The 19,935-nt window shown below is 41.6% G+C and overlaps 1 protein-coding gene across 1 annotated transcript in view; it reads right to left on the reverse strand.

Moving 5' to 3' along the window:
* Positions 1-18,253, reverse strand: part of LOC119419494 (glycerol kinase) — a 19,121-nt gene extending 868 nt beyond the window's left edge. The window contains exons 1-19 of the mRNA XM_037686826.1: positions 18,178-18,253; positions 14,854-14,927; positions 14,335-14,441; positions 10,449-10,526; positions 9,701-9,780; positions 9,492-9,629; positions 9,313-9,422; positions 7,809-7,875; positions 5,262-5,297; positions 5,107-5,174; positions 4,972-5,014; positions 4,813-4,893; positions 3,501-3,579; positions 3,315-3,411; positions 3,140-3,224; positions 2,952-3,072; positions 1,072-1,215; positions 410-496; positions 257-328 (exon numbers count right to left, since the gene is read on the reverse strand). Coding sequence (XP_037542754.1) covers positions 258-328; positions 410-496; positions 1,072-1,215; positions 2,952-3,072; positions 3,140-3,224; positions 3,315-3,411; positions 3,501-3,579; positions 4,813-4,893; positions 4,972-5,014; positions 5,107-5,174; positions 5,262-5,297; positions 7,809-7,875; positions 9,313-9,422; positions 9,492-9,629; positions 9,701-9,780; positions 10,449-10,526; positions 14,335-14,441; positions 14,854-14,927; positions 18,178-18,231 — 1,620 coding nt within the window. The 5' untranslated portion in view covers positions 18,232-18,253 and the 3' untranslated portion in view covers position 257. The remainder of the gene's footprint in view (positions 1-256; positions 329-409; positions 497-1,071; positions 1,216-2,951; positions 3,073-3,139; positions 3,225-3,314; positions 3,412-3,500; positions 3,580-4,812; positions 4,894-4,971; positions 5,015-5,106; positions 5,175-5,261; positions 5,298-7,808; positions 7,876-9,312; positions 9,423-9,491; positions 9,630-9,700; positions 9,781-10,448; positions 10,527-14,334; positions 14,442-14,853; positions 14,928-18,177) is intronic.
* Positions 18,254-19,935: the final 1,682 nt, after the last annotated feature.

A 19,935-nucleotide genomic window follows, 5' to 3' on the forward strand; every position in this document is an offset into this window, starting at 1 on the left:
AACTCGTTAACTCATTAGTCATGTAATATATTAACTCGTTAGTGATATAACCGGGTAACTTGTTAACTCATTAGTGATAGATCTGGTTATCTCGTTATGTAGTGGCTGACTACAGCCATAAAACTATAATCCTACAGATTAACTCACTCATGATAGAACAGATGAACTTGTTAGTGTTAAACTTGTTCAGATGAAACTGGTTAGTGTCAGAACCACTCTCAGAGCCACACAGGACATGCTGCATCGACCGTCGGACCTTAGGGGTCCACTCTGACGGCAGGGGGGGTGGTAGGGACCCAACAGGGGGCTCCGTTCTTCTTCCCTTCACCTGTTTTCCAGACATGGGTGACAGTGAGAGACCTGAGGGGGTTTCAGTGGAACGTGACGATCTGACGTAGAACCTCTGTACCGTTGGTGCTGCAGCTCGTCTCCGTGGTCTCCCAGTTCATGGCCTTCTGCACGGCCTTCTTCCAGCGGGCGAACCGGAACTCGCTCTCTGTTGGAGCAGAAAACACCTTCAGATCGTCTGTGGTCACAGAAACGACCAGCAGAAGGCGACAGAGTTCAATTTATCGCTCCTTCAACGACAAAAAGAGCAGATGACAGAAATGGGTTCAAACCAGTTCATGGTGATTTTCCGTTCATTATTTATAATAAACAGTTTGTACGTACGCGTGGCGGCTTCTACACATGAATGAACACGTCTTTTAAATCTACTAATTTACACATTAACATCTGGTCCTCGGCAGGTTGAAGATAAAAACTTCACATCTTCTAAAGTGGGTCAACTTCTGACGACAACTAAAGCTGTGGTTAAAAAACTAAACCCAGCCTCACAGAACCAAGAACTCACAGGAAGCCATCAAGCCCCTTTTACACTGTTGCCACTACAGAAGAGAGATGTTTCCTTCAGAGCTGAGCTGAGCAGAACCCTCAACAAACTGAAGCAACGCTGGAAAGAAGAGTGGGCCAAAAGTCCTCCACAACCTTCTGAGGCTGACCCAGAAGACCACTGAAGGTTCTACAAGCTGCCGGGTCTGTTTTTCACTCGTGTGTTGTGTTTTTTCTGACCTTCTGGGTTGATTTGAGGTTTGTATTTCTCAGACTTGAGTTGGGGCAGCTGACCCAGGTTCAGGTCCCAGACGTCCACCCCCGGAGCGGCCCCGGCTGCCATGGCTGCACCCAGAGCGGTGGTCTCCGACATGGTGGGTCGAACTGAAAAGAATAGGACCAACAAATAAAACGTTTTTATTTTCTACATTTATTTGGCTTTTTATCCAAAGATTTTAGTATTTTTTAACAGTGTTGTCTTTATTTGTGACAGAAACTGATCTTTAGATGATAACTGGAGAAACTGCATTTCCTGTGAAAGTGCAGTGTGAATGCTCATTGCAGAAGAACTTGCTGAAAAACAGCTGAAATTAGCTAAAAAAAAAAAATGCTGAAATGTAGCTGAAATGGAAGAACATGCTGAAGTTAGCAGAATAAAGCAGAAATAACATATAATTGCTTATTAGGTTTAAATAAGCAGAAATGAGCATAAAAATAGGAAATTATAGCTAAAAAAAAAAGTTGTAATTAGCAAAAAATAGCTGAAAAGTAGCTGAAAAGGCAAAAGCTTGAACTACCAGAAGGAAGTGGAAGGAGCTGAAATAAGCTAAAGAAAAAAAGTGGAATTAGCTGAAAAAGTTAGGTTTAGCGTAAAAACTGCTAAATAGTAGCTGAAATAGCAGAAAAAAGCTGAAAGGAGCATGACAAACTGAAATTACCAAAAATAACTTAATTAGGCTGAAAGTAGCAGAAATTATCACCAAAAACTTGAATTTATCTCAAAACAGCCAAAATTAGATTAAAATTATAAAAAGGTAGTTAAATAAGTAGAACAAGCTTAAATTAGCAGAAGAAAGCAGAAAGAACACGTTTTCCCAATTAGGCAGAAATGAGCACAAAAAGTGAAAATTATCCCCAAAAAAGCTGAAATTAGCAACAAACAACAAAAAAAAAACAGCTGGAAAGTAGCTAAAAAGCAGAAAGAAGCTTAAATTACCAGAAGGAAGTGGAGAGAGCAATTTTTTGTTGAATTAGGCTGAAAATAGTTTAAATGAGTGCAAAAAATGTGGAATTAGCTGACAAAGGCAAAATTAGCAACCAAAATAAAAAAAAAACAGCTAAATAGTAGCTGAAACTTTCAAAAATGAGCTGAAAGGCGCATAACAAGCGGAAATTAACAGAAAGAAATTGTAAGTAGCACAAAAATGTTCTAGTTAGCAGAAAAAATCTTAAAGAAGCACAAAACTACTGAAAAACAGCTGAAATTAGCAGAAAATAGCTGAAAAGTTTAAATTTGCACAAGGAAGCTAAAAGAAGCTTCAGCAGAACCAAATGTGAAAGGAGCAGTAAAAGGTTGTAAACAGATCTAAAGATGTGAAGGATATAAAATTAGCTCAATTCATTTCCTATGAGAAAAATAGTCATTAAAGGCTAAATATTTCAAAAAGCTAAAGTTGCACCAATACTAAAAGTCATAGCAGGATTGTCCTGAAAGAGCTGAACGTTTTGATTTGTGATTTGTTGAAATAGCTGAAAACTGCGGGACGAGAAAGATGCTGAAAACGTACGGATGAATTTTGACATGGCAATAGGATCACAATAGTGTGAAATCTTAGTAGCATTCACACCATTAGCAGCAAACTGGTTTTAAGTGTCCAAATGTTTTTTTTAATGAGACAAAAGTCAAAGATGACAGGAAGGGACAGAGTCCAGACTCATGTCTCCGGTGAGTCTTATCAGCACGAGTTATGAAACCCCATCTTTGACCTGGGAGGGGCTCCTCTGCGCTGACACGAGTTTACTCGTCCCAGAAAGAGATTTAAAATTTCAGGTTTGGTTTGAAATATAAAAACACTCCGAGTGTCTGGACTCGTGTCGGTGCCGTGTTCTGGTGTTCTGACCGACGGGGATGCAGAGGATGTCGGCCTGCAGCTGCATCAGTAACCTGTTCCCCGTCATGCCCCCGTCCACCCTCAGCTGCGTCAGGGGGACGCCGGTGTCCTGGTTCATCGCGTCCAGGATCTGAAACACACAGCTCTGTGTTAGCTGCTGATCCAGTTTGGACTCTGTAGGACCGGAGGTCCCTCACCTCTCGGGTCTGGAAGCAGACGGCCTCCAGGGCAGCGAAGGCCAAGTGGCTCCTGTTTGTGAACTGAGTGAGGCCACAGATGATGCTGGAAGAAAAGAAACAAAACCCAACCGTCAGGTTCTCCACCTGAAGTCCAGAACCTCGGTGGTTCTGAGGGAAACCGTGTTCGTCTCACCCTCGAGCGCTGGGCTCCCAGTACGGAGCGTAGAGACCGGAAAACGCCGGTACGAAGTAACAACCGTACGACGTTCCTGCTGCAGCTGCTAACTGCTCTGTGAAGAGAGAAGGACCATCTCAAACCAGGAGGTTCTGGTCTTTATCTCAGACCTTCATACTTCAGTTCGTGAGACGGAGGACGTACCGATCTCTGAGGACGACTGGACGATGCCCATGTTGTCCTTCAGCCAGCGAATCACAGCTCCTGCGATGGCAACTGAACCCTGCAGACAGAAGAAACATCAGGAGACATGAAGGTGGACCATGGAGGACTGGACTGTGATTTACACCAGTCAGCCAAAACATTATGACCAAAGGCTTGAATCAGAAACTAATTCTTTTGACCTGTCTCCTCCTAGACTGCTCTGGACCTTTGAAAGTCTCCTGTGGACCTATATACGATAGGTCTCCTATGAACATCTAAGGTTTTCCTGAGGACCTCTAAAGGTCTCCTGTGGACATCTGAAGATCTCATGTGGACATCTGAGGGTCTCCTGTGGACATCTGAGTGTCTCCTATGGACCTATGAAGGTCTCCTGTGGACATTTAAAAGTCTCTTGAGAACCTCTAATGGTCTTCTATGGATCTCTGAGGGTCTTCTGTGGACCTGTACACGTCTTGTGTGGACATCTGATGGTCTCCTATGGACCTCTGAGTGTCTCCTATGGACCTCTGAAGGTCTCCTGTGGACTTCTGAAGGTCTCCTTTGGACATTTAAGGGTTTCTTGAGAACCTGTAATGGTCTTCTATGGACCTCTGAGGGTCTTCTGTGGACCTCTGAAGATCTCATGTGGACGTCTGAAGGTCTGTGGATCTCTAAGGGTCTCCTATGGACCTCTGAAGGTCTCATGCAGACCTCTAATGGTCTCTTGTGGTTCCTGGTTCTGACACATCAGCAGCAGATGGGAGGTGGGGGAGGGAAATGTTTAGATAAGTTCTACGGGTCAAAGGAACATTCACACAAATGCAGAACCAGCAGGTTCCCTGCAGAACTTTGCCCAAAGAACCACAACGTCCCCATCGGCTCACCTTCTTCCCATAATGCACCTGGTCTGGTACTTCCCCAGGTAAGAGATGGACATGGACCTGACTGTCCACCTGGTCATCAGACCAGGAACTGGTTCTATTGATCCATGGTCTGTTTCTGATGTGTCATCTGGAGGAGGACTCTAGACAGCATGGACATCCTGACCTGTCTGCAGCAACACAGACCCAAACAGAAGAAACTGGGTTCCATCAGAACCTTTAAAATCAGCACTTCTGTTGGATCGGAACAACTCGGACCACGTACATCAATAATCCTGGATCGTCACCGGTTCTTCGTCTTTATAAACACCGAATGTTCACCGTCTGCTCGGCGTGTCCCAGATTCACCTGTCAGTGGTCATAATGTAATGGCAGATAGGAGTAAACTCAGATTCTGAGTGAAACCTGAAGACCAACAGGAGGTCCAGAACCTCGAGAGCGTAACACGCGGGTTTGTCCTTCCCCAGTTTGTAGGCGACTGTGGTGAGGAGGCCGTGGTCCGACGTCAGCGGCTGAAAAAAAAAACAAGATCATGAAGAAAAACAACAGAAGAGCATCGTGGGACTGCAGACCTGAAGGCTTCAACTCACCCTGGTCCCGGTGTTTCTGAGCAGGAAGCAGCCGGTACCGTACCTTTACACAAAAACAGTTGGTTTAGAAAAAGAAAAGTCACGTAAATATCCAACACGGCAACGTTTGACCGCTGAGGATCGTGTTTATTTTACGTGTTTTTGGCCTGTCCTTCCTCGAAGCACATCTGACCGACCAGAGCGGCCGACTGGTCCCCCAAACACTGACAGAGACAGTCCGTCTGTTACCACCGGGTCGTACCACGGAGTCCGAACAGAACCACACGTTGGATCAAATGTAAAGTTCTTACCCCTGAGATGGGAATCCCTGCAAGCGAGCCGGAGTTCTGGACGAGGAACAGAAGCAGGCGTGTTTAAAGTTAGAAACGCTGGAAATTCATAGAAATAGTTTTAAAATGTAAAAAAAAATACAGGACTGTGATGAAGAATCTCCATCCAGCTCCTATTTCTCTATTAAAAGTGTAAAAATCTTCAACGTAAAGCAGCCTTTTGATGATTTTATATTTGCATGTTATAAACGAGTGCGCTGTGTGCCCGTCAACAAACTGCAACCTACAGCACTGACCCGATTATCTCCGAGCAATAACGGCTTGACAAAAAAAAACTACTGAATTATTAAAACTATTAAAACTAGAAAATACACAGCAATGAGTGTTTATGACATTTAATTCAGTGATAGCTGTACCAAGTTCAGGAGAATACATCTGAAGGGATCAGAACTTGTGGTCTGAAAAGCAAAGCCAATCGGACCCTGACCTTTGAGCAGGGTCTTGAAGAGTTCAAGACTCCGTCTAGTGATGATGCAGATGTGTATCAAGTTCAATTGTCTTATCAGAGGTTATGGTCCAGACAAGAAAAAGTTTACAGACGGATGCAGACTTTGTCATAAAGTGTCCGTCTTTTGACAGGCGCATGTCATGATTGCCGCTTTCTTCCACCTGCCACACCCACTTTTCCACCGCAATCAGCGCTCATGCCCTGCACCTGCTGCCATCTCTATACAAGAGCTCCATCCACGCAAGATCTATGCCAGATTATCAAACACTTTTCAGTGTTTCCCCTAGTTAACTTGCCATGGCGGGGTGCTCATCTCATCCATGATTTTTGTTGATGGGGGGACGGACACTTGTCTGAGCGCAGCTTGTACTAACAGTGTTTGAGTGGGGGAAGGGGGCGTTTAGCATGAGGGAAGAGGCAACATGAGTGCTTCCTTTAGCTTTTTAGCTAGAGAACCTGTATTTCTCGCTGCTAGCTTAGTGCTATGTCAGTGCTGGGTGGGCAGGTGGGGGGGCAAGTTTGGTTTGGTAGGCAGGGTGCTCATTTCGGTTGACGGGGTGGGGCACCCTGCTTGTATAATGGTAGGGGAAACACTGCTTTTGCTAGTAGATATCCAGCCATCTTCCATGTCCAAGCCTGTTCTTCTTGTCTCGACCTCACGCCCGTTTCCTGGATTTGCCGCCCTGTCTGCTTTACATCTGGATTGTTCTGCCTTTCTGACCCTGGTAACTACGACACTTCCTTACTCTTCAGATTTTTGGATTAAGGATTGCCCTCTGGATTTGTTCTTGGACCTCTGCCTCCCCGTGTATGACCCAGTTTGCCCCTCTGTCGGATTAACTCACGGCATTAAAGGCCTCCCTTTCCAGCTGCTCGCCCACCACCTACGGTGACGTCATTTCCACCACGAACACCGTCTCTCCAAGATCTGGAGGTGAGCACATCGCCTCACCTGTCTGAGAAGACCAGTTGCTGTGATCGGATCCAGACTCCCACCAGTAACTCAAGTGTAATAAACTTGTTTAAACGTTCTTGGTGTCTGGCTGAACTCTTGAATCCGAAACCAGGTTCCTTGTCAGGCGTATTTTATAATAATAGTTAAAAAAATATATATAAAAATGTGCGGCGTGATGCATCAGGCTGGGGTTTTTGGTAGCAGTAGTTTAATCCATGTAGACCAAATCTGTAAGAAATGTCCCCATAGGTGAGAAATGGGATTTTGTCAACGGGTCACAGGAAGTTGACGTTTCCACGACTGAACTGCTGTTCTCAGAACTTTAACACGTTTTACACAATCACATGTTGACATGGAGGATTTCACCACACAACGCTCAACCTAAACAGAACCTTTAGGTTCTGAAGGGAGAACGCTGAGCTCACAAACAATGGAAGTCAACATCAGCTGAGTCCGTGTTGGGACTTCAAGCGTCCTTCGACATTTCTTCAGATTTTATAGTTGCTGGGGTTTTTTTCTGAAAATATTCAGGTACAAATATTGAAAATGAGAAAAAAAAAACTTAGAAGAAAGTCTGGCTGTTTGGGAGGAAAATACAAAGAATTAAGGAATTCTCTGTTAAGGAGGTTCTGAGTCAGAAAACAGAACGTTTCATCAAACAATTATTTATAGCCTAGAGTCCAGTAAGCAGAAAACAGCAGTGTGTTCATTTATTACTTAACTGATTTATTAGTTTCAATGACAGAAATATGGTTTAAAGAATTACTTTATTATCATGAATCAAAGTTTAATCGTGTATCTATTATCAAGTCAGATGAAGTGCAATCAAAGCTGCTGACATCATCCTTCAGGACCAAAGTCTGCTCTGAAACTGACACAATGCCGAGGAGAACAGCAGCTCCCAAAGCCCAGCTCGCTGCAGAGAAACACTCCTGTTCAGCGAGATAAGAGTAAACGACTAAACATCTGCTGTCAGAGCCTCAGACCTGCTGATCTGTCTCCTGCAGCTTCAACAGAAACAAGGTTCTCGTCTCTGAACCTCTGAGCTGGACTCACACGTACAAAGGTCTCGTCTCAAACCCAAATGCAGACAGGAAGTTCTCACCATCCAGCCGTAGACTTCAGACGAACTCCTGACCTTTGGGAGGATCTCCATCGGAACGTCGAAGTACCTGGAAGAACGACGAGACTTGGATCATTTATTAACATCTGCTGAGCAGAACCTACGTCGGACTTCGTTCTGTTTTCTACATGTACAGGCAAACAGAGGCGCCCGGCTTCTGTTGATGAAAATAAAATGGAAATCAAACTGGAGAAAAACGAGCAGATTTCATTTATTTTGTGTTTAAATTAAAAAAAAAAACTTGACAAAGAGAAACTTCAGGCCTGAAAAAGGCAGGTGGATGTCTAATATAATCACAGACCTATTTTTAATTCATTAAAGAAACAAATAAGAAATTCTGGCTTCTTTGACGCAAAATATAAAAAAAAACGAAATGATGAAGACTTTTGCACAGCTCTGTATGTTACAACCTGACCTTCATCTGCATACAACCTTGTTCATTAGCTGCTTTAAATCTGAGGAGAGTCCACAATTGAGTCAATAAAACAAATGAAGAATTATTTTTGGTATTGATTGTGTAGGGGTTCCCAACCATGGTCCTTGAGGAACACCATTCTGCTTATTTTAGTTGTTTCTCTGCTCCGGCACACCTGCTTTTAAATATTGGGTAATTAACATGCTTCTGCAGAATGTGAGGAAGTAATTAAATCACTGAATCAGGTGTGTTGGAGCAGGGAAACAACTAAAACATGCAGGATGGTGTTCCTCAAGGACCACGGTTGGGAACCACTGGTTTAAGGGATATTTGGTTTCTTTGTTTTGTCTCAACTTTCCTGAGATAAAAATCCCAGACATCTGGAAACATTCTGTGACCTTAAAAACAAAACAAAGCAAACTTTTTAAACTTCATCAAACTCTCATCAGAGAAACCAGAACAGGTTTTAAGAAGGAGTGAATTTGAACATTTTTATTTTCTAACCCTTAAAACCATCGACTTGTGATCCTGTCGGTTTATCTTTTCTAAAAACACAAACTAAACAAAGACACAACAACACAAACTGCCTTAAGAACTACAACTGTCTTTGTCTTTACAACAAATCTGGTCAAAATGTGCCATAAAAGCAAATTAAAGTAATAAAACTCATTTATAGCCCCTCTACAGAGTCACCACCTTAATGTGGTTGAGGGGTTTGAGGCCCCGTGATCGTGGGGGCTTCATCAGCCCCTGTTGGGGAATTGGGTGTGGGGGGTCAGACCAAGAGCAAGTCAGAAACCTTGATGGATAAACAATCCATGCATCAGGAAACCTCGCCAGGAAAAGGGAACCCAAGGTACGTCCCTGGAGCCAGACCTGGTGAAGTCCTGGCTCCTGAGACTCAGCCTGGTCAACAGAATGCCAGGTCCACATGGACCCACTACCTGTGAGGAGGACCATCACAGTTGGGTGCCATGTAAGCCAAGCAGCAGGTCAGGGGTCCCTAGTTGTGTTGACTCCTGGCAGCATAAATTCTACGGGAACAGCAGAAGGTGTTCAAGGTGTCCTCACCTGCAGAGTTCAGGGTCCCAGTCCAACGTGTGGATGTTAAAGAGCATTGTGCGACTGGCGTTAGACACGTCCGTCACATGGACGCCTCCAGTCCTGCCGCCCGTCAGGCACTGAAACAAAACCCCAAAAGTTTTTAAACATGTTGTGGGACAAAAAGCTGCAGCTAAGGTGGTTCTTACCCAGATGATCCAGGAGTCCACGGTGCCAAACATGGCCCGTTTACTCAGAACCGCCTCGTGCACCTCGTCCACATTGTCCAGCAGCCAGCGCAGCTTCACGGCGCTGAAATAAGTGCTGATGGGGAGTCCAGTTTTCTGCTGCAGTGACCACAAACAGGTTTGATGTTCCAGATGTCTGATTCTCTGCAAACAGTTCTTTTGTCTCTCACCTTCAGGTGGTTCTTGTTCCTCCCTGGAGTTTTACTAATGAGTCGTTCTACCGTCGACTGAGTCCGCAGGTCCAACCAAACTGCAACAAACCAAACAGAACCAGGTTGAGTCAAGTCCTCTGGATGGGTTCTTCTTTGGTGAAATGTTTTGTCTTTGATCCAAAACACTTGGTCAGTCTGAGGAGCTGCAACAAACTCTCAAAACCAGTTTGCTGCAGACAGCCAGAACTAGTTGTTGACATGCTAAAGGAGAACCATCAGCCTAACAACCGATGGTGAGTGCCCTGAAGAGGAAGCCATCTTTGTGAAGAGAACTCGTCCATACGGGGGCGGAGGCCTCCGTGTCCAACTGTCCACCTCTTACAATGTTGTTATTGCAAGTATCACTGAGCCCTCTGTGAATAGCAAGCAGCCATTAGGGCACTAAGAATCAAATGTTAGGCTGATGGTCCTCGTTTTATTTAGGAACAACCAGTTCTGGCTGTCAGCAGCAAACTGGTGGACCTAGATTACGGAGCAGCATCAGGACAACAAAGTTTACAGCATCTAGATTAGTTTTCTGAGAAAGATGCTTGAAACCAACCAGTGAATCACGTGTTTTTAAAGAACAGACTTTAAACACTTAGTGATGAGACAGGAAATCACAGCCTGCAGAAAATGTGTGATTCTTGTGAAAAAATGTTTGACGACAGCGTAAACAGACTCAGCAGCAGATAAACTCTCTCTTCCTCGTTGGATGAAAACTCACCAATGGCGTTGTAGAGCGGCTCTCCGGTCTCTTTGTCCCAAACGAGGGTGGTCTCTCTCTGGTTGGTCACCCCCACCGCTGCAGGTAAACAACAACAAGAAAACCATCAACATAGAAATTCGCCACCAGCTCGAATCAGCTGCATCAGAGTTTCAACTTTAATGTTAAAGTCTCACTTTTGAAATTAAAGTCACATCTTTAATGTTAAAGTCTGACCTTTAATGTTGAAGTCTCATTCAAAAAAAATTCAAATATACTTTAATAATCCCAAAGGGAAATTAATTGTTGTTGTAGCTCATCTTGGTTCCAGCAAAGTTGTTCTAGATGCTGATGTCTTTGGGCAGGAAGGATCTCTTGTAGCAGTCCGTCCCACAGTGGATCCGAAGAAACTGACTACAGATGTCGATCCGTTCACCCAGCCCCAGCAGACCCCTCGGTCAGCAGGACTGCCTGAATGCCAGGCAGAACTTCTCCCCGAGCAATGGCCATTTCTCCCAGCAGCCTACTTGTTGCTGCAGACTTAACTGCAGGTGCCGGGGGATGATCTTGGTCCTCCCGCTGTCACAAGCTGCGTTTCCTGCTACCTCCAAGATCTCTACAGTCAGGCACTCGAGTACTGCCTTCAGGTAGATGGGAATGCATCCATGGCACCTCCTTTTCAACTCATTTGGGATTCGGGGCTGTAGTTGAGATTTGAGCTTTTGAGATGTTAATCATCAGCTCCCAGTTGTAGAAAACCACCCTGCTGTTATGGTTACACATCATAACAAATGTCCAAAAGTAAAAAATGTTTCAGTAAAAATCATGCCAGCAGCACAGCATCTGATACCAGAGGAAGTAATCATCCAAAAAAAGCGATTTGCATTCAGAAAAAGAGTAAAGTTTTAAAAAGCAAAATCTCAGAATGAATATGAGAGCTACTCCAACATGCAGCCACTTTGAGCGGCGCAATTCTGGAATTCAGAACTCATCTTTAATGTTAAAGTCTCATCTTCAATGTTGACGTCTCAATTTGGAAATTAAAGTCTCACCTGAAATGTTAAAGTCTCATCTTTAATGTTAAAGTCTCATCTTCAATGTTAAAGTCTCATATTCATTACACCAGTTTTGGCCTCACTGCACTGGTTACTGGTTCACCTTCGAATCCAGTTCAAAATACTTCTGTATGTCTACAAATCGCTGGACAGTGTCGCTCCCCCCATCTCTCTGATCTGCTACAACCGTATGCCCCACCACGCCCCCTGCGGTCAGCGGACCAGTTGCTCCTCACAGTTCCAGGAACTCGTCTTAAGCGCAGAGGTGACAGGGCCTTCTCTGTAGCAGGACCAAGACTTTGGAACGAGTTGCCTCTGCTTGTCAGACTGGCCCCCTCCCTCTCAGTTTTCAAGTCCCGTTTAAAAACTCACTACTATTCAGTAGCTTTCAACACCAGATGATCTGTGTTTTGATCCTGTATGCTCCACACTGGTTAGTCGTCATTATCTGCATCGTTTTTACGTCTATATTCTGATTTACTTCATTTTGTATTTTGCTTTGTGTGTTACCTGTTGTTCTGTCTGTACAGCACTTTGGTTGGCCTTGTCGCTGTTTTAAGTGCTTTATAAATAAAATGGTATATTTAATGTTAAAATCTCATCTTCAATGTTAACGTCTCACTTTTGAAATTAAAGTCTCACCTTTACAGTTTACAGTTTTTCTGAACTGTTTACACACAAATACTGATACTGGAGGCACAAAGACCAGAGCACGTAACTCACGCACCAACCCCCTGAACCAATTCTTCTAAACTAAAAGCACAATTCCTGCTCTACGCTCACAATGCGGTTCTAAAACACACTTTTTTTCAAAACACTACACACAATTTTGCTGCATTTGGCACAATTTTCATGCAGAAAATCTTTTGTTTTCACAAGGAACACACTTGTTCAAAATTCCAAAGTTAATTGCCCTACTATGCACACTGACTCGTCACATGGACAAACATCCGACACGCCTTCTTACAATTAGCAATCAGAGCTTTAGCACAAAAGGGCAACAGGTGAGCTCCTCTGCTTTGGAGCAATGGATGCCAACATTGGAAGCAGGTAGAGCCAGAGGAGTGAGAGTTTGGAACACAATTCAGTAAGAGTCAAATAATTGCAATATAACTGTGTGCAAGTCCTATACAATCCCACAATTGATGCATACACTCAACACTGTATAAAGTATTCATATTTCAGTATTGTAATGATTGTGCTTTACATTCGTGACCACTCCACATCTATTTCAGATACTGAAGTGTTTTTCAGAGTTCCTGAGCTAGAGGTGGCTGCAGCGGAGCACCAGTTCATCTTCGTCGATGAGGTTGGATTCAACCTCACAAAAAGACTGAGGAGAAGGAATATCACCGGCCAGCGCGCCTTTGTTGAAGTCCCTGGCCATCGCGGAGGGAACATCACAATGTGTGCAGCGACGTCATCCATCACCATGCTGGCCCCAGCAACACCGCTCATCTGGTTACATTCCTGGACTCCCTACACATCATTCCACCGGATCAGATAGACGGACCAGAGCAGCTCAGGTATGTTGTCATTTGGGATAATGGACGTTTCCACGGAGCTGCTCTGGTTTGTAACTGGTTCACTGCCCACCCACGCTTTTCAGTTGTTTATCTCCCTTCATTCCTTACAGGTCTCTGTTGTAAATGAGTCCTCGAGGCTCAATGAGACTAACTTGTATTAATAAAGGTTGAAAAATGATTAAAATAGATCGTATATAGATGATAAAAAATGATGTAGTAGATGATTTGTGTGCGTCGTCGGAGAAAAAAAATCCCATTTTGAGAAGAGAACGTTTGTTTTGAATGTAAAGTTTCATTTTGAAGGAGAATTGAGGGGTTTTATTTGAGTGTGTGTGTGTGTGTGTGTGTGGGTCAATGGTTTAGTCTACGTGATACTCGGGCATACGGAGTATACCCACTAGAAAAGCTTAAGAATGTCAGTATACTCACTGTAAAATGCCCAGTAATACATCATTAGACATGTGTCACTGATGCGTTAAATGACAGTTAAACGCTTCCGTAACAATCGATCTGTACGCAGCGCTTGTTTATTACATTCGTTTATCCAGCGAATTATTGTATAATTAATACTTACTACTTAATAAAAAAAAAAAGTTACATTTTTTTTTACTACTTAATGCTTGAACATGTTCAGCTTTGATACTGTTTTGCAAATTCTATAACATGTTTTTAATACAAAGCCAACTGTTGTACAAAGTTTGTTGTCCGTTTATGGAAATAAATGTTCATTATGCTTAAAAATCTAAATAAATTGACGATTACATTGTACTAACCAGTGTACTTTGGTTTCTAAGCACATGGACGGATCGCGGTAAAGTTAGTTTTACGTTGGACGTTCGCGCTCTGTGGCTTCAACGGTGTCCAACGTAAAACCAACTACCGCGGTATACCCACTACAAAAATGTAGACTGCACCACTGGTGTGTGTGTGTGTGTGTGTGTGTGTGTGTGTGTGTGTGTGTGTGTGTGTGTGTGTGTGTGTGTGTGTGTGTGTGTGTAGCCTTCTGAGAGTATGAAGCATGTTTTCAGAAAATGTAAATGGACTGTACCGGTACTTGTAGAGTGCCTTTCTACACTCTATCTGTACCAAGACTAATCGTTTCTTTAGATTAGATCGTTCATACACTGATGGGATGCACATCAGAGGCAAGGAGGGGTTCAGTGTCTTGCCCAGGGACACTTTGGCATACGACTGCTAATGGAATCGAACCCCCAACTCTTGCATTGGAGGTTGACTGCCCTTACCACTCAGCCACAGCCGCCCCAATTGTGTGTAAACAACAAAAGTCTTAACCTTAAATGTTAAAGTTTTATGTTTGAGTCTCACCTTTGATGTTGGCAAGGTCAACGTTGAGTCCCTCCAGTTTCTCGCAGGTCCTCTCCATGCACTCGTAAACGGACCGAATGATCTCCCTGGGGTCCTCCTCCACCCATCTGACCCCACCAGAACCAAACGAGCACAGAAACAGAACTGAACCCAAGTATTTTATTGTATTGCATTAAGGTTTTTTCAGTTTTTATCTAAGTTATTTCCTCTGATATTTTGACCTCTTTAAATCGAACTGTAAACAAAGTAAACACAAAGCCATTTTGTTGCACAAGAGTGAAATAAAAGCAACCTTTGACCCAATCAGTAAACATTAAGACAAGATAAAATCCAGTTAAATAATAACTTAAAGTGCTGAATCAAAGCGGCTGAATGAACGGCTGCTGGCGTCTCCATCTGAGATGCACAACTTCCTGTTGCTCATTTTGTTCCGCTATTTAAAATAACATTTTGTGTCTAAATGTGTCAAATGTGTTCAGATTGTGTCAGTAAACGTCCTGTCTGGATGTCGGGACTCACCCTTCCTTTGGGAACCTCTGGTTGACCTCCACTTGATGGTGACTGATCAGTTCGGCTGTTTTTGAGTTGAAAACCTGCAGAAAAAAAAAAAAAAAACAGCTGGTCAGAAGCTCGAGAAATCCTGTTTTTATAATTGTTTATTTTTTTAAATATAATTATTTGCCAGTGCTAAAGTTTACAGAACACTGCTCCAGATCAATGCACATATTTTAATGTGTATTTATCTTGATTTATCTAAAACTGTGGGAGGAGAGAGAAACAAACCTCACAGAAACAAGAGACAGGAAGTAATGTAGGCGCTTCAATAATAAAGTGATTTAAACTGAAGGTTGTGGTTTTAAAATTATACGAGACTTATTATTCTTCATGATTGCAGCTGTAGCTGAGGGGAACGAGGCCCGAACAGATTATTAATCTGAACATCAGCTTCTTTCATCAGCTTCTTTAAAATTAACAAGAGGATAAAGCTTCAGAGAGAAAATATCCTGAGGTCCAAGCTGCACACAAACTGATCAAATATCAGATTATTCCTGCACTTCATCAATAATCAGATCAGATTTTAACAAAAACTAGAGAAATTGCATTTCCTGCGAAAATGCAGTGTGCTTATTGCAGAATAAGTTGCTGAAAAACAGCTGAAATTAGCTAAAAAAAACATGCTGAAATGAAATGTCTAAATTAGCAGAAGAAAGAACATATTTGCTGAATTAGGTTTAAACAAGAAGAAATGAGCAAAAAAAAACTATTTTGGAAATTAGCTAAAAAAGCTGAAATTAGCAAACAATAGCTGAAAAGAAGCTGAAACTAGCAGCAAAAAACTGAAAGGAGCATAACAAGCTGATTTTTTTTTTTATAACAAGCTGATAAAGAAGTAGATTATGTTGAAAGTAGCTAAAAGTATCATGAAAAACTTGATTTTATCTAAAAACAGCTGAAATTCACTAAAAAAAATGCTCAGAAGGTAGCTGAAATGCTAGAACAAGCTTAAATTAGCAGAATAAAGCAGAAAGAACCCATGTATGACCGAATAGGCTGAAAGAAGCAGAATGAGCACCAAAAAGTGAAAATTATCTTGGAAAAAATAAGAAATTGGCAACAAAAACAACTGCTGAAAAGTAGCTAAAAAGGCAGAAAGAAGATTAAGCTACCAGAAGGAAGTGGAAAGAACTGTAATGAGCTATAAACAATAATAAAAAACTCTAGAATTAGCTGAAAAAGCTAAAATTAGCATAACACAGCTAAATTGTAGCTGAAATAGCAGAAAAAGCTGAAACTAGCAAGCTGAAATAAGCTGAAAGAAGTTAGAAGAAGCATAAAAATGTTCTAGGAATCTGAAAGGAGCCCAAAATAGCTAAAAACAAAAACAGCTGAAATTAGCTGAAAGAAGCTGAAAAGGTTTACGTTAGCTCAAGGAAGCTGAACCGGTAGAACAAAATGTAAAAGGTTGTAAACAGAGCTAAAGATGTAAAATGAGCTCAATTCATTTTCTATGAGGAAACGTGGCAGAAAAGGCTAAACATTTCAAAAAGCTAAAGTTGCACCAAAACCAAAAGTCATCGCACCCTTCTGAATGTGCTGAATGTTTTGATTTATGATTGGGTGAAATAGCGACGAGAATCGTGTCTAAAAACTTCCGGAAGAAAACTGGATCACAGTGGAGTGACAGCTTCTTAAACATTCACACAATAAAACTCATGAGGTGTTGGGAGAGCCAGGAGCTTTGATGTCAACACATGTCATTAACATGTTATTACCAGTCGGGGTTTGTGAACGCCGCTGTTTGTAAATAAACCTCCAAACAGGAAATCATTTAATTTAAAAACTGACTCTTTCACATCAGCTGCTGGCGTTCTTTAATCTGAGTTTAAAATCTCATTTTCAGCTTCTTTCATTAATCCCAAAAACAACGTCCGTAATTCAGTCCAATCAAAAGTTTGAGAAGTTTTTGATGTGACTTGTCCGTTAGCGTTGAGCTGGAACCGTCATGACTCAGAACCAGAGTTTGAAATCCTGTAAAACCCAGAAAGATTTCGGAACAGGAGCCTCGTGATGATGTCACACCGAGCATGATGGGAAACCAGTTTTACATCATTTTGTCATTTCTCAATCTAAAGTCTGTTGGAGTGACAGAAAACAATTTAAACTTTTGTTTATCTGTGCCAACATGGAAACTACGGTTTGTTTGTCAGTAAATTTGATGGACGCAGGAGTCACAGATTATCCTAATCTGACTCAATCCAGCTTCTCTTTGGTCTCAGAGTAAAAACAACCACTGAGGAGCCTGACCGAAGGTCAAAGGTCGCTTGGAAAGCAGCGTGCTTTGATAATTATTGACCACGTTGGTTTTAAAACTGTTTCTAAACGATCCGCTCCGCCGGATTCTTCTCTTTTTGTTAACGAACAAAACGAACGTTCCTGCTGGAGCTTCTGTTTGAGGGCTAGACGACGTTTAGGAGATTAAAATATATATATATATTAAGCAAAAATGTCAGAATTAAGGCTGTTTGAATAAATGCTTTCATGCTTGCTGCTAAAAGCAGAGGCATATGTCTGTTAGCAAAATATCTCATGAATGAGAAAATGGAGCTTGAAGACAGTAATGATTAGGCAGCGTCTACATATGATTGAGTTTTGGATTCAACATGATTCAAGATGGCCGCCACAAAACTGGCTTCAACTCAGTGTTACAGATGTTACAGATGTTGAGCTGAAACGTGGTGTGGTAGTAGCTGAGAGTCATTAACAACACAAGCTCTGGGCGTTAACACGTTTGACAACCTGGTCTAAAACTCTGTCCTGAAGGCCGTTAAAACACTTTTAATCATTTGGCTTAACTAAAACTCCTTCAGAATAAAGGTTTAAGTGTTTTATTGTGAAAATCTCCCTGCGTGCACAGCCTCGGGGTTCCAGCTGACCCAGTTCAGACAAAACAATCCACTTTTCTGGCCCTGAAAAGTCCAAAAGTGAACTTTAAAGTTGACCTTAAACAGGATCGGCACCAGCAGACAGACTTGTAGTAAAACCCCACATCCTCTGAGACCGGTACCAGAACCGAGTCCACGGAACAAAGTCTGCAGAACTTTCAGAACCTCTTTAAAGGACTGAGGAAATCTGGTTGAAGTGAGGTCTGGATTAAGACTTTTGCACGGTTCTGTGTCTGTTTAAACGTTTACGTATTCTTTGATAAAGTTGTAGAAAAGCAGCGCAGACAGTTCCAGCTCCATAAATCCATTTAAAATCAGAATCATCTCTTTGTTTAGGAGCCCCTTCTCCAGGTTTCCGACTCAACAGCTGATACGTTCATGAATGGATGACGTCACTCACCAGGAATCTAGTGGAGCTCGTGCCCTGATCGATGGCAGCGACCAGCGGGTCCATCTTTGATCGGTTCGGACCGGCTCTTCTGCTCAGACAGAACACCGCTCCTGCAGGAGGAGGGAAGGAGGGCGGGGACTATCTGGCGATGACGTAACACAATAAACCGTAACGATTGGCTGCTTGTAACAGGCGTCGTCACAGAGAGACGAATCAGATTTGAGGACCTGAAACAGGCCCCGCCCCTCTCTATGGGACTGATCACCTGATCTGTTCCTCAAAACAACATTAATTTATCCAAAATTGTCTTTTTCTCACATTTTAAATTAATATTTGTTGTTAGTTGTTTTTTTTTATTTTCACTAAAATATCAATTCATTAAAAAAAATATTTTAATGTTTGATGAGATTTATAAATCTGGATGTTTTATAAACCAAATGTCGACGTCGATGTTTCTTTTTTTCTTTTTAAATGACGTTTTAAAACTGATTTTTAAAGTTTTTAACAAAAATGCTTCAGAGTTTGGGTTAATATTTCTGCTCAAAAAACAGTTTGACTTTTATTTAAATGTGTATAGGTCATAATTATTAATTTTACAATTATTATAAAAAAAATGTTGGTCAAAATTCCATTTCTGCTACTTCAAAAACCCTTTAAATCATAAATATAAGATACTAGGTTATACTTAGGAGCTACTAATTCAGATTTAGGAGATAAAAATTAATTATTCTGAGAATATGTCTAAATAAAATTAATACTGGGACATCCATCCAATATCTTTTACCCGCTTCTTCCTTTTTGGGTCACCGGGGTTACTGGTGCCCATGTCAGTATATTAAAATTATGAAATTCTACGTAATAAATAGAATATACTAAGTATTAATAAACAGAGGCTGGAGCATAATTACATGAAACTAAATTATACAAGATACTATGTTATGATTGTAGGAGATACATATACACATATAGAGGAAGTATGTATTTTGAGAGTATTTTATAATTATGAAATACTAATTAATTAATAAGATGTGCTGTCGTATTAAATATATACAAAGTCATAATTAAAATGTAATGTCACAATTACAAGATACTAACTTATAATTATGCAATTATTAGTCATAAGTATTTTGTAGGTCATAATGAAGAGAAAGTATTATTTTCATGAGATAGTATGTTACAATTATGAGATAAAAAGTAATTAAAGCTACATATTTAGTCATGACAAGTTACTGAGTCATATTTGGGAGATACTAAACCTTATTAATGATTTAGGATTTATTCCTTCATATTGTTGGAAAAGACTTCCAGACTTTTGTCCCAAATGTGAACCGACTTCGGGAAAATGTGAAATTTGGAAATTATAATGTTCTTTTCAAAAATGTTTCAATTTCTTGTGAAAAACTAAAATGATGCTAAAAGTATTTTTAAATGTACACGTTTACCTTTAAGCCGCTTTTCTCCAAATTCGATTGTAATTAATCTGAATCTTTTTGTCTTGTCTTGTAATTTAGGCGTCGGCTTTATAATTTCAGATTGTTCTGCGTTTCAAAAACAGAATCGAGTGTGTCAGTTTCAAAGGTTACGCTTCTTGGCGATCTTTATTCTCCCGCAGCTCTGAGAAAACCCAAACAAACTCTACAACAAACTGTCAGCTCAGATTAAGACAAAGGAAGTCATAAATCCTCAGAGGAGCGTTTGTGGAGGTTGGAGTTTCAGGCAGTGGTTCATAAACTAGTTTTAGTTGAATCTCCTGATCGAACCAGCTGC

Source organism: Nematolebias whitei, chromosome 13, assembly GCF_014905685.2.
Source record: "Nematolebias whitei isolate Nwh7 chromosome 13, NemWhi1, whole genome shotgun sequence".
In the NCBI taxonomy this organism is placed as follows: domain Eukaryota; kingdom Metazoa; phylum Chordata; class Actinopteri; order Cyprinodontiformes; family Rivulidae; genus Nematolebias; species Nematolebias whitei.